This window comes from Stegostoma tigrinum, chromosome 9, assembly GCF_030684315.1.
Source record: "Stegostoma tigrinum isolate sSteTig4 chromosome 9, sSteTig4.hap1, whole genome shotgun sequence".
Lineage (NCBI taxonomy): Eukaryota > Metazoa > Chordata > Chondrichthyes > Orectolobiformes > Stegostomatidae > Stegostoma > Stegostoma tigrinum.
Genome location: NC_081362.1, coordinates 73721017 through 73735528, shown reverse-complemented (window position 1 = coordinate 73735528; position 14512 = coordinate 73721017). Strand labels below are relative to the sequence as shown.

Sequence of the window (14512 nt, the reverse complement as noted above, 5' to 3'; positions counted from 1 at the left end):
AGTTTGCATACAAGTCCTCTATGCAAAGCATTGGGTATTTATCCAGCTGCAAGAAACAGTTTACCATTTGTTTAAAAAACCCACAAAGGCAAACTGAACCACCGGGCTTCACAATCGATATGACTGGTGTTGCCTCTTGCGCAAAGTGCACTGGTTTGGGTGGCACGGTGGCTCAGTAATTAGCACTGCAGCCTCACACCGCCAGGGTCCCGGGTTCGATTCCAGCCTCGGGTGACCGTCTATGTGGAGTTTGCACATTCTCCCCGTGTCTGTGCGGGTTTCCTCTGGGTGCTGCAGCTTCCTCCCACAGTCCAAAGACGTGCAGGCGAGGTGGATCAGCCGTGCTAAATTGCCCATAGTGTTCAGGGGTGTGTGGGTTATAGAGGGATGGGTCTGGGTGGGATGCTTCAAGGGGCGGTGTGGACTTGTTGGGCTGAAGGGTCTGTTTCCGCACTGTAGGAAATCTAATCTAATTTGATGATTCCCTCAGTCTCTACCCTCCTGATTTCTGCCTTTACTTTTGCCTACAATTTGGACCTTCCAAATTCTCAGAATTTCTTCCTGGTCAACATGTAAAGTGGCTTTTGACCCCTTTGATAGACCCAAGACCTTCCTGAAAACCTCCTGGAGATTTCACTAGAACTTCACTAAAGTAGCCATTTTCTAATTGAAAAATGTTGAGGGAATCAAAGTAAATTTTTCTGAACCAATCCCACCTCCATAGACTTGGGCCCAAGCTTCCCACTACCATCAGTGGTAACTGCACCAACTGCTTCTCATTGGTGACCGGAATTGAAGTTGTACCCTTAATCTGCAATGGTTCCCCAGTGTATGTTTTCAGTCTGGCTGAGATCTTGCACAAACTTTAGGCTAGGAGTCTTGAGCAAATCTTTTTAAAGACAGGTTCTGCAACCACCAATACAGCTGCAGGGGTATCAACCTCCAAGGGAACTGGGTGACCATTTAATCAAACATTAATTTTAATTAGTTCCCCTTTGGATGTTGCTAAGCAATTTAACTTTTCCAACTCACATGTAGGAGGACTTCCCAGGATGTGCACTGTCCTGGGTACTGCCATACAAGTTTTCTTACTCATGTCAGGCCTTGTCGGACTCCTTTGCTGTCTCACGTCCGCATACCGACAGCAGCTACAATGGTATGCCGGCGCAGATCCTGAAGAACATTTTAAGCACTTGGTTGAGGATGAGCTTTATAGTGGGGTTCTGCTGTGGGCTGGCCTAGGGTCCCTCTGCTCAGGATATTCCCTGTGTGAGGCTCTTGTGATTGCCGGCACTCTAGTGGTGTTCCCCAAATTCAGTCAGAGAGGCGAGGGAGAACACTTCCTTCCACTGGGATGCCGTGTAGCTCCCATGTACCATTTGCCGCATTTTCTAATGACAAAGCTAGTTATACTGCCTGTTTGAAGTCCAGTTGGGCTTCAGCCAGTAGGCGCTTCTGCATGGTCATTAATCCTACATACTAAATGACCTCTCAGCATCTCATTCAGGGTTAACCCAAAATCACATACCTCTGCCAATCGTCTCATCAAAAATCCAGACTCCGATTTCCCCTGGTTCTCTAACAGCCGAATCAAACTGATAGTGTCTCAGAATTAGAGGGGGTCTGGGGTCATTGTATTCCTTAACCAACTCCATCAACTCTCTGAAGGTTTTAACATCTGGTGTCTCTGGGAAAGTTAAGCCGCTTATAACCAAAAATGCTGTGGGTGTGCGAGCAGTCAGAAGGATTACTTGCTGCTTCTCATTTGCCCTAGTGACATTCATCCAGAAAAAAAATCACATTCTTTCCACATTCGAGGCTCAGTCTTCGACAGCAGGATCAAAGAAGTCAAGCTTCCCAAATAAAGGCATGATGCCAGAAATGCTTATCCCAACTCCAAGATGACTGTTGCAAGCAAATGTTCTTCAGGCACATCTTGTTTTTTTCCTGTCATCTATAAATAACTGCACATAGGCCAGTACCTCATCACCAGTCACTCTTTACTTACTTTTGCACAGTACACTGGCTGTGGCCCAGCCAGCTGGGAGTCAGTCTCCTGAACAGAGGAGATTCTAAATCTCCTGTCAATATTGGTCAGCCAAGACTTCCCTGATTGGCCCAGGTTAACAACTCCAGACAAGGACTTCGTTGTCAACAAGGTCCATCACAACAATCATGTTACACCTTTACTGTACATCCTGGAATTCTGTTACCTTCTTTGGCAGTCTAAGAATACTGTACTCTTAAAATCCCAATATCTCTTTCTTGGTCCAAAAATGCCTCAAGTAAATCTCGGTTTAGCACACAATTCATGCTTGCTTCCTTTTGCCAAATTCAGAAATTGTAACATTATTTAGCACCCAGTGGAATTTTAATTATTAATTTAGTATAAATCGCTAGCCCTCATTTACCATCTTCCTAAACAATCCTGTGGTTCTTAAACACAATATTCTCCACTCAGTAGACTAGAATTTCACACAACAGGTGGAAGATCTTGCCCATTGGCCGGAGCAAGGGATCTGCCTCACCTCCTTTGGGGAAGGCCTGCTCTATTAAGTGTCAGCCAGGCTCTGCAATTGAGGACCCTGAGGATAGAAATTTAGCCTCGGTCAGAAGCCAACAGTGATCATTGCCACCAGTGGAGGCCGTCAGCAATGCATCCATCAGAGACTCAGGATCAGCAAAGGACTCATGCTCAGATTTGTGAAGGCAGGGTCAAGATTGTGAGGGAGGAGCCACTGGAAAGGGGTAGCAGGGGTCAGGAGTAAGGGTAAGAGCTGGTTCTTAGAGAAACCACCTGTTCTTTGTGCCAGATCCCTTGATCAGGCACTGAGCACCTGACAGAAAGACACTCTCCCCTAAAAATACCACAGTAATAACTCCCCTAAATAAATCCACTGATTCTATGTAGTAAGTTTGAGGACTATGAGCATTTTAGGATTCAGCAAAGGAAGATGAAGAAAACAAGAAAAAAATGAAGAATATAATATTAAAGGGGCGGCACAGCAGCTCAATGGTTAGCATACCCACTCAATTCATCCTTGAGTGACTGTTTCTGTGGAGTTTGCATACTTTTCCCATGTCCGCGTGCGTTTACTCTAGCTGCGCTGGTTTCCTCCCACAGCACAAAGATGTGCAGTTTAGGTGGATTGGCCATGCTAAATTGCCCATAGTGTTCAGGGGTATGTAGGATAGGTGGATTATGTATGGGGAAATGCCGGGTTACAGGGATAGAGTGAGTCTGGGTGATATGGCCTTCAGAGGGTCAGTGTGGACTTGATGGGCCGAATAGCATGTTTGCACATTGTAGGGATTGAATGTACCCTAAATATGAGCTGCAATTTTCAGACTCTCTGCATGGTAACTACCCCATCTGCCTACTTAAAGAATTCTTTTGAGACCGCAATTCAGCAGTGTCCCTGCCAACACCTTGTTGTCTATTTAAATACACCTCACCTCTATCACCCCCAACCACCTCAATGATCCATTGCCAACGGAGATCTGGTAATGGGTTAAAGACAAACTGGACATTGTTGAAATTGTTATTATTGTCTAATCTCAATAATGTCTTGAACTGTATTTTTAGAATACAAGTGAATTCATGTGCTGTCTCTTCAAGGATTTTTGTCTAATGTGTTTGTATGTGTTTGTTGAAAAATATTTAGCAGAGGTCTGAAATAACTAAAGAATAATTCAGCTGTTATAATAGACTAAAATATGTTTTAACTTGTTAGATTCTGTTTGTAAAGAAAACTCAGGAAAGCAGGCTACGTTGGTGTGGTGCAGAGCACGTGCTGATTACTCACAGAAAAATTATTTTAGGCAGAGAACATTTGATTTTCTGATTATAGGCGATGTTAATGAACATGATTTATTGGACAGCCTAGTTATTCTGGGAAGGTTGTTTTTGAACATTTCCTTGGAGCACTTCGGTCCTTGTGATGTTGTCCCTATAATTGTTGGTCAGGATTTCAAGGGGTTTGACCCACTAAATGTTGAATATGTAAGACCAGATTTTTGTGGAGTCTTGGAGACTCTGCATACCTTTACAAATGGTGTGTGGGAGTTGATAGTAGGAACTGCAGATGCTGGAGAATCTGAGATAACAAGTTTTGGAGCTGGATGAACACAGCAGGCCAACCAGCATCAGAGGAGCAGGAAAGCTTACATTTCAGACCTAGACCCTTCTTCAGAAATGGAAATAGACCCTTCTGAAATAGCTCCTACTTCCCTGTAATTTTTTGTGGAGTGAGATCAATTTCTCAAGGACACATGTTTCTTAGCCTTTCAGAGGAATCATGAACTGCAGTCTGGACAGGACCCATTTGAAAGATAATCTCAAAAGATTTTATCCCTGCTTCCCCAGCCATCCCCGATGTTCCTTTTTACCTGTCATGTTAACCCAGGCCCCAACCCACCCCAACTGCCCCTCAATCTCTTCATGCAAATTCATATCATTTCCAATAATGCACTCCATAAACCCTACAGTAACAATGGCATTTGTGGTTAAAAGTTTAAAAACAGTCATTTATGACTTACTTGACAAGCATTGCTGTTATTACAACCCCGTAAAACTTCCCACCAACCATATATTTAAAGCAACAAGAACAAAAACTATAAGCACTTGACACCCTTTCATCTTGTGTAAATAAATATTGAGCCCCCAGTAAAGATTATCACATAAATAAAGCTTGCGAGCTATCAGTCAAGCACTTTTTTTCCCTTGTGTACATATATTTCAACAATAAAAGCTTTTATGCAAGTTTGGGAAATGTGTGAATAGATTGGCTGGGATCTGGTGTAAAATCAGCAAACCTCCAGGAATTTGGTGCTTCGAATATTTACATAGTTTGAATAATCTTGCTTGAAGCATTGCAACATTTATCAGATTCAGATGGAAGATTTCTGGCATACGCTAAGTTGGTGAAGGTCAGAATTACTTGTATGGTAACCTGCATGGGTGGTTTGAAAGCTTTTGAATCTGGAGTTATAAAAATATGATGACCCACATGTGGTACTTATTTGTAGTTGCAAGGACCTTATTACTACAATGTCCACAAAATGCACAAGGGTGCAACTCTGTGAATGGCTCTGTTCTTTAAAACTTTGCCTGGCTTTTCCATATGGCTCCAGTTTCAATTTCCAGTTCTTGTTGAGTTTTTGGAGCTATGCTAGGAATTCTATATTTGGCTTTATTTACCTCAGTTAAGGGGAGATAACAGAAACTATAAGCACTTGATACCTCTTTATCTTGTGTAAATGAATGTTGAGCCAGCAGAAAGATTGTCATATAAATAAAGCTTTTGAGCTATCAGTCAATTACCTTTTTCCCTTTTGTACGTGTATTTCAACAACAAAATTCCCACTTGCTTGCTATTTACCAGTCTCTGACTGCAACACGTGAAACAATGGTCCAGCAAAAAGTTAATATGTCCACTAGAGTGGGGAAGATTATATAAAATGAATAGTGGAAAAAATAGGCAGGTTTTTATTCTTATTTTGTCATATTTAACTATATTTTTCAAACAAGAGATTATTTTTGCATAATGAAGCCATTAATTTATCTTGCATTCACATCATGCTCCATGTATCTTTGACTGGTCCATTAATTCTAATATGTTTCACTTGCCTCTATCCAGCTCAATTCAAAATACAAAGCATCTGGTGAAAATTGATCAAGGAGCTTTCAGAAATCTACCACGACTACGATACTTGTGAGAGAAACTAATTTGCATTTAATTCTGAGAAGCATGTTTCATTCATTGCTGTTTGTATTTGATGTACCAATTGTAGTTCATGTGGTATTAACTGTGTAATTCAATCTTCATTTTTATTAATGTCCTGGTTCACAAAGACAGCAAAAATAAAGGCAGACAAGGGAGCTTATTTGGTTCGTCCATATCTTCTTCTACATGGAACAGAGGCTCTGATACTGCTCATGAGGTCTTCCTCCTTCTGTAGCATAGGCCCAAGGTTTGCTGACACTCCAGGGAAGCAGTGTAACTGATGAGAACGATCCCTAACATTATTTGCCTGGGTGTTTTGCCAATCTCCAGCTGTACTTCAGAAAACTGGGAAGATCCACCAGGTCCCTGTGGAGTGGGGCCAGAGAAGGTTTACAAGAATGATCTTAGGAATGAAGGGCTCGTCATATGAGGAGCAGTTGAGAATTTTGGGTCTCTATTTGACGGAGTTTAAAATTTTGATGGGGAAGCTCTTTGAAACTCATGGAATAATGAGAGGCTTGGGTAGCATGAATGTGAAAATGTGTTTCCAATGGCACAGCCTCAGTTTGAAGCAATGACCTTTTAAAACTGAAGTGAGGAGGAATTTCTTAACTAGAAGGCAATGAATCTGTCTCACTCATTACTGCAGAAGTCTGTAGAGGCCAAATCATTGAGTGTTTTAAAACATCAAGAATTACAGGAAGAAGACAGGAGAATGGGGTTGAGAAACATAGAGCCATGATCAAATAGTGAGCAGACTCAATGGGACAAATGACCTAGTTCTGCTCTTAAATCTTATGGTCTTATGGTCACATATACTTCAGTCTATCACAAAATTAATGTGTCTTGAATTATTTGAAAAAATTCTTCTCCACTAATCACTCTTTTGCACAAAGAACTGATTCCTAACATTAACCTCCAATGTTCTTTTTTTATAAGTTCATACTCATGTCCTTTTGTTCTATAGTTGAGAATTTGGTGAAAAGTGGTACAGATTTACCAACCCTATTCTACTTATAGTCACCCGCATTGCTCCCTTTATCAATGCAGTGCATTTATTTCCCAGATATTGTGAAGAGAAAAGAGTGAGGTTACTAGCTCTTCAATGTTATCGCATTTTATATTAAGGGTTAAATAAGCACAGGAAAATCTCTTGCATTTTTTTAATAGTTTTAGAATAGAAACAAGTCCCTGTGCTTTAGGAACAAAAAAAAATTCTGTATAAAGCAAAAGTCCATCAAGGCATTAATGTTGGTTCTCTTCACGGAGAAAGATAATACTGTTTAAGATAATAAAGGATTTTTTCTAATGTTGCCGAGGAAGATTTTCTCAAAACTGAAAAATACGTGAAGAACGTCTATTGCTCTCACAATCTTGGGCATTTAAAACCTTTGTCATCACCCAAGTCTTAACTTAACATGTTTACTCTTCAATCCATTTCAACTTTGGTGGTGTTCATGTGCTAGGACCTTCACCTTGGGCTCTTGTTAACAAAATATAGTGACAGCCAAAATGAACTAATTTATCCCCCAGCCATTCACTACTTACAGATTAGCTCCCTTTTTTTGGCTTTAGAGATAAAATGTACAACATTATAATAGAATTCAGTGGCAGAGGATGTGACCATTTTACCAGTTGCATCTGTGCTGTCTCTAAGTTAATCATTTAGTGCTTTTGACCAAACATATAACCTCTGATGAAGGGTCTAGGCCAGAAACGTCAGCTTTTGTGCTCCTGAGATGCTGCTTGGCCTGCTTTGTTCACCCAGCTTCACACTTTGTTATCTATCACTCACATAATTTCTTTGCTTTTTAATACTTATCCTTTCATGTTTTGGATTCATTTTATGCGACAGTTTCTAGTGATCTTTTCCACAATCTCTGATGAAGTAAACAAATTCTCCTTCATTATTTTGATGATGCAATTAATTTTTGCATAATCTAAAACACATCAATGTCCACATGTACGCTGACAACACTCACCTACACATCTTCAGCACATTTCTTAACCTTTCCAATGTCTCTAAATAGTCAGAGGTAGTAGAAACTGCAGATGCTGGAGAATCTGAAATAACAGGGTATAGTGCTGGATGAACACAGCAGGCCAAGCAGCATCAGAGGAGCAGGGAAGCTGATGTTTCGGGGTTAGACCTTACTTCAGAAATGGGGGAGGGGAAGGGGGTTCTGAAATAAATAGGTGAGAAGGGGAGGCAGATAGAAGATGGATAGGAGAGGAGATAGGTGGAGAGGAGACAGACAGGTCAAGGAGGCGGGGATGGAGCCAGTAAAGGTGAGAAGTTAGGGAGGGGATAGGTCAGTCCAGGAGGACGGACAGGTCAAAGGAGCAGGATGAAACTAGTAGGTAGGAGATGGGGGTGGGGCTTGAGGAGGGGATAGGTGGGAGGAAGGACAGATTAGGGAGGCGGGGATAAACTGGGTTGGTTTTTGGATGCGGTAGGGGGAGGGGAGATTTTGAAGCTTGTGAAGTCCACATTGATACTATTGGGCTGCCAAGTGGCATATGAGGTGCTGTTCCTGCAACCTTTGGGTAGCATCATTGTGGCACTGCAGGAGGCCCAGGATGGACATGTCATCTGAGGAATGGGAGGGGAATTGAAGTGGTTCGCAACTGGGAGGTGCAGTTGTTTTGTACGAACTGAGCACATTGTTCAGCAAAGCGGTCCCCAAGCCTCAGTTTGGTTTCCCTGATGTAGAGGAGGCCACATCGGGAACAGCAGATACAGTATACCAGCAGTAGGGGGTGTGAGGGATGGGTTGCAGGTCTATGATGGGGTCTACCCCTATCACAACTCATCCTTCACACACCTCCCCACAATAACAACCAAAACAGAATCCCCCTTGTGCTCACGTACCACCCCACCAACCTCCAGATCCAAAGCATCATCCTCTGGCACTTCCGCCATCTGCAATCCAACCCCACCACCAAAGACACTTTTCTCTCCCCACCATTATCTGCTTTCCAGAGGGAACACTTCCTTTGGGACTCCCTTGTCCACACCACACTCCCCTCCAGCCCCACCACAACCACAGGAAGTGCTACACCTGCCGCTACACCTCCCCCCTCATTCCCATCCCAGGCCCTAAGATGACTTTCCACATCAAGCAGATGTTCACCTGCACATCTGCTAATGTAGTATACTGTATCTGCTGTTCCCGTTGTGGCCTCCTCCACATCAGGAAAGCCAAGTGGAGGCTTGGGGACTGCTTTGCAGAACACCTACACTCGGTTCACATTAAACAACTGCACCTCCCAGCTGCGAACCACTTCAACGCTTCCTCCCATTCCTCTGACGACATGTCCATCCTGGGCCTCCTGCAGTGCCACAATGATGCCCCCTGAAGGTTGCAGGAACAGCAACTTATATTCCGCTTGGGAACCCTGCAGCCCAATGGTATCAATGTGGATTTCAAAAGTTTCAAGATCTCCCCTCCCCCTACTGCATCCCAAAACCAGCCAAGCTTGTACCCACCTTCCTAACCTGTCCTTCCTCCCACCTATCCTCTCATCCCACCTCAAGCCCCACACCTATCTCCTACCTACTAGCATCATCCCCCCCCTTGACCTGTCCATCCTCCCTGGACTGACCTATCCCCTCCCTACCTCCCCACCTACACTCACCTTTACTGGCTCCACTCCCACCTCTTTGACCCATCTGTCTCCTCTCCACCTATCTTCTCCTCTATCCATCTTCTATCCGCCTCCCCCTCTGTCCCTATTTATTTCAGAACCCCCTTCCCCTCCCCCTTTTCTGAAGAAGGGTCTCGACCCGAAACATCAGCTTTCCTGCTCCTCTGATGCTGCTTGGCCTGCTGTGTGGATCCAGCTCTACACCTTGTTATCTCTAAATAGTCAGACTGGTTATCGATATCTAATACTGAATCACAAAAATTTACACCATCTAAGCAATGGAGAGACTTAATTTGTTGGCTTTGGGCCTTGCCACGAATTCCATTTCCTCACCACCAACTGCATCCCTCTCTTTGGTAAACCAGCTGAGGCTGAATCAGGCTGTTCACAAACTTGTGTCATTTCTGCTCCCCAAGATGAGCTTCTAAACACACATTGGTCCAATCACAAAGGCCACCTATGCCCACTTCTATAATACTGTTACCTGGAAACAAAACTATCCCAACATACACTTGGTCAGCCTCCAATATTTTACCCCCATAAAACAGAGCTATTGGAAACTGCTGCACCTGCCCTAAGTAGCCCCAAGTTTTGTTTACCTATCATCCCTGTGTACATTACCAACTGTAGTTTCTTAAGCAATTTTTTTTTTAAAGTTCTCCATGTTTTCTATATTTTCTATGATCGTGCTGCTTTTTGCCTGTTATCTCAGATAGCATCCCACCCCTCCAAGATATTAATGCTCATCTTATTCTGGTCTCTTAATTCCTTCTTTAAGAATTGGTCCTCAAAGCCTGCCTCTTTGATTGAGCTTTTGGTTATTTGCTGTCTATTTTCATGCATGGCTGGGTGCCAAGTTTTGTTTTCTATTAGTCTTGTGAAAAATGTTGAAACATCCTATTACTTTACAGGCACAATGTAAATACAATTTTCTTTTGTTTAACTACCACACTATATTTTCTGTAAATAAACACTTCCTTATCCATCCCATGATATATTTGGTTTAATTGCAGGTATCTTAATATTGTCAGGACGTCTGTTATATTGTTCCTTATGAAATATGTTTTTGAGAACTCATATATATTGAAACCTACCTCACTTAGTCATTGATATCCTTCAGACAAACTGAATTAAGTTGGTCAGTCATGATTTACCTTGTACAAGTTCATTCTGGCATCCTAATCAACACATTTCATTCTAGGCGAGTATTAGCTTTGTCTCATATTGTAATACAGTACAAAATGTAATGAGGAAAATTGAGCATCGTGACCAAAGGCGCCTAATATAAGAGAGTGTGAAATGGCATGGGGGATAATTGTACATTTTAAAATTAAGAACCTGCAATGATATGAGAAATGCTGACGGAACTTGGCTATACTGCTGCATTTTCTAATATTTTTCACGAGGCCTGCAGGCAGTTTCAAAGAAAATTAGGATTGATGGCTAATATGCTACAATGTCAGTGCAAAAACATTTTGTTCCAAGATCGGAAGTGTTTTGCTTTGTTAAATTTCCTTTGAAGATGCTTTTGGACATGATATCAGCTAAACAGTATTAATTCCCTCAATGATAAATAGCTGTCATTAGAGAGAGGGAAAATAACACCAAATGTGAGATAAAGAAACTGAAAAAGCTGGAAAAACTCAGCAGGTCTGGCAGCCTCTTGTGGAGAGAGAAATAAATTTAATGTTTCAAGTCCAGTTTGATTCATCTTCAGAAAGTCTCAATCAGACTTCATAGAATCCCTAAAGTGTGGAAGCAGGCCATTCATCCCATTCAGCCCTATCAGACCCTCCAAAGGCCATCCTACTCAGACCCATCCCCTACCCCATCCCTGTTACTCATGGCTAATCCACCTAACCTACGCGTTTTTAGACTGTGGGAAGAAACCGAGCACCTGGAGAAAACCCACAAAGACACAGGGAGAATGTACAAACTTTGCACAGACAGTCACCCAAGGCTGGAATTGAACTTGGGTTCCTGGTTCTGTAAGGCAGTAGTGCTAGTCACTGATTAACCATATCACCCACAAACTTGCAGCACGGGCTGCCAAACCTACTGAGTTTCTTTAGCATTTTCTGTTTCTATTTCCGACATCTGCAGTGTTATGCTTTATTCTAAACATGAGAATACCTCCTTAAAGATAGGTGAATTTTAAACAATGCTTGCTATTGCCTTAATTTAAGAATTTCGTTAAAGGTATTTCCCATTGCATGTATCTTCTTTCATTTTTGTAACCGTGTATTTTTGTAATATTATGAGGCCACATAGAAGTTAAAATTAAACCGTATCATTGTACTTTGTGTGTTCATGAGTGTTTTTCTTTTAAATTCCCCTAAGTAATGACGTGAATATCAATTCATAATTATTTTCTTAAACCAGGAGCATTTGTAATACTGGAATAGGATTCTTTCCTGATCTGACACACATCCACTCCATTGCATCCAATTTTATTCTGTAAGTATCCTTACAAAATTATCAATATGATTTAAATGAATCTGTTGGGAGGGAAAGATGAGATTTCCTCTTCTAAAGAAAAGTGAAACAATTTAGGATTGGCAGTTGTATATTTGAGCTCTTCTTTCTAGCACTGAGTATCCTCCAACCAAACATTGGAAGAATCTGACAGCATCAAATTTCCTTTATGTGCCTAAAAACCCCAAATTGAGAAGATTCTCTCAAGACAGCACTGTATAACCTTCCAATTTTTACATTGGCCATTCTTTGTAATTCATTCACAGCATGTAAATGTTACTTTCAAGGCCAACAATTATTACCTATTGCCCTTAAAAAGTGGAGGTGAACTTGGTTCTTAATTACAAATGAATGGTATAGTAACTGTAACAAGGTCAGCCAGGGACCTCAGAATACCAGTTATCAGGAAATCCTGACTGACAGATTAAAACAGGAGCATAAGACATCCCGTTCATGTTGACAGCTGGCTCTGAGGGAGCTGGATTAGTGTCAAGGACTTCCCACTGTAAATAGAGGGTAACTTGGTGATAGGTTATTGGTTTCTGTGGAGGTATTTCAGTGGCAATGAGAATAAGAGTGACGGTTTAACTCTGCAAAAGTGCCTAATAGCTGAAGCCCAACTCGACTTCAAACAGGCACCACAACTGGTCTTATCGTTGGAAAATACGGCAAGTGGAGCATGTGAGTTACAGGGTATTCTGATGGAAGTGGACATCTTCACCACACTGACTGAGCTTGGGAAACACCACTTGGGTGAAAGCAATTACGTAGCCTTACTCAGGATCCTGAACTGAGGAACTTCAGGTCAGCCCACAGTTAAACCCAAAAACAAAGCCAAACCTTGGCCAAACGGTTAAAATTTTCTTGAGTACCAAGGTCGGCAACCCATTGTGGTTGCTGCTAGTTTGCAGACTTGAGACAGCAGAAGAGTCCCACTAGACCTAAACTGAGTAAGAGAACTCATAGGCCAGTATCCAGGAGAGTGCACATGCTGGAAAGTCCAGCTTCATCTGGTTTGGAACCACTAAATTGCTGAGCAACATCCAAATTAGAAACAATCAAAATAAACATCTGGTTAAATGGTCACCCAGTTCTAATGGAGGTTGATAGCAGCATGGCCACTGCAGAAGCAGTCTTTAGCAAAATTCACTCCAGACTCCAAATTTTAGGTGTGTGCAAGACCTTGGCTGGACCAAGAAATTATATTGGGTAGCCTTTACAGATTAAGGATATATTCTGGTCTCTTATGAGAAGAAGGTGGATCATTGTAGTAAAAGGTTTGGACTCAAACTTGTTCGGGTGAAATTGGTTAGGAGAGATTTAACAAGATTGGCTCAACGTTTTTTGATTAGAAAATGGCTGCCTGGGTGAAATCCTAATTAAATACCCAGACGTTTTTCAGGAAGGTCAAGGGACTATCAAAGGAGCCAAGGCCACCCTGCATGTTGACCAGGAAGCAATTCCATGATTCTACAAGGCCCAGCCAATCTGTCTGCTTTATGGGCAAAAGTAGATGCAGAAATCAGAAGGCTGGAAAGCGAAAGAATCATCAAACCAGCCCAGTTTGGAGGATGGGTAGGACCAGTTGTACTGATTGTAAAGCCTGATGGGTCGGATTACCTTTGTGGGGATTTTAAGCAATGGTAAACTGCTTCTCGCAGCTGGATAAGTACCCAATCCCTTGCAGAGAGGATTTGTACGATAAACTGGCAGGGGGCCGTCCTTCATGAAACTGGACATGAATCATGCATACTTGCAACTTCAGTTAGAAGTGTATGCCACAATTAATACCTGTAAGGGTAACCAATATATGAGACTGTCATTTGGGGTAACATAAGCCTGTGCAAATTTTCAGCAGATAATAGAGAACATTTTATGAGGTCTACCCCAGGTCACCGTTTTTCAAGATGTTGTACGAATAACAAGGAAACCAATAAGGAGCACTTAGAGAACTTAGACATAGTCTTTAGACACTTCTCCCAAGCAGGTAAATGTCTTAAAAGGAAAAAATGTGTGTTCCAGGCACCCCGAGTGAACTACTTGGGCTACAGAGTTGACAAGACTAGGTTACACCCATTGGAAGATAAAGTCTGGCAATCAAAGTTACCCCAGCTCCCACATCTGTACCAGAGTTTAGGTCTTTCCTTGCAGCTGGTAAATTATTGCAGAAAGTTCATACATAACCCGAACTCCATCTGGCACCTTTACATCAACTCCTAAGAAAGAGTCAGCCTTGGAAATGGTCATATAGGTAAGCCATAGTTCTAGGGAAGTAAGGAAACAGCTATCATCCTCTCAGGTGTTAGCACACTATGATCTCAAGTGAGATCTGATATTGACATGCAATGCCTCCCCATACAACTTTAGCTCATAGGTGGCCTAATGGAGAGGAACGTCCAGTAATGTATCCATCTAAGACTTTTGCTGATGCAGAGCATAAGTATGCCCAGATAGAGAAGGAAGGTTTGGCAGTCACATTCAGAGTCAGTAAGTTCCATCAATACCTTTATGGAAGTAAATTTGTAATAATAATGGACCACAAACCCCTGCTCGGTCGACATAAAGAGGACAATGCAGTGCAGGGAAAGCTATTGGTGAATTCAGCAATGGGCTCTGATACCAAGTGCAACTTGGAACACTGTCTGGTAGGCTAAGTAGCAAAT

General features: G+C 42.1%; 1 protein-coding gene across 1 annotated transcript in view; it reads left to right on the top strand.

The window, feature by feature from the left end:
• Nucleotides 1–14512, top strand: part of LOC125454874 (lutropin-choriogonadotropic hormone receptor-like) — a 153638-nt gene that overhangs the window by 98833 nt on the left and 40293 nt on the right. Inside the window, exon 7 of the mRNA XM_059648852.1 lies at nucleotides 11757–11831. Within this exon, the coding sequence (XP_059504835.1) occupies nucleotides 11757–11831 (75 nt within the window). The remainder of the gene's footprint in view (nucleotides 1–11756; nucleotides 11832–14512) is intronic.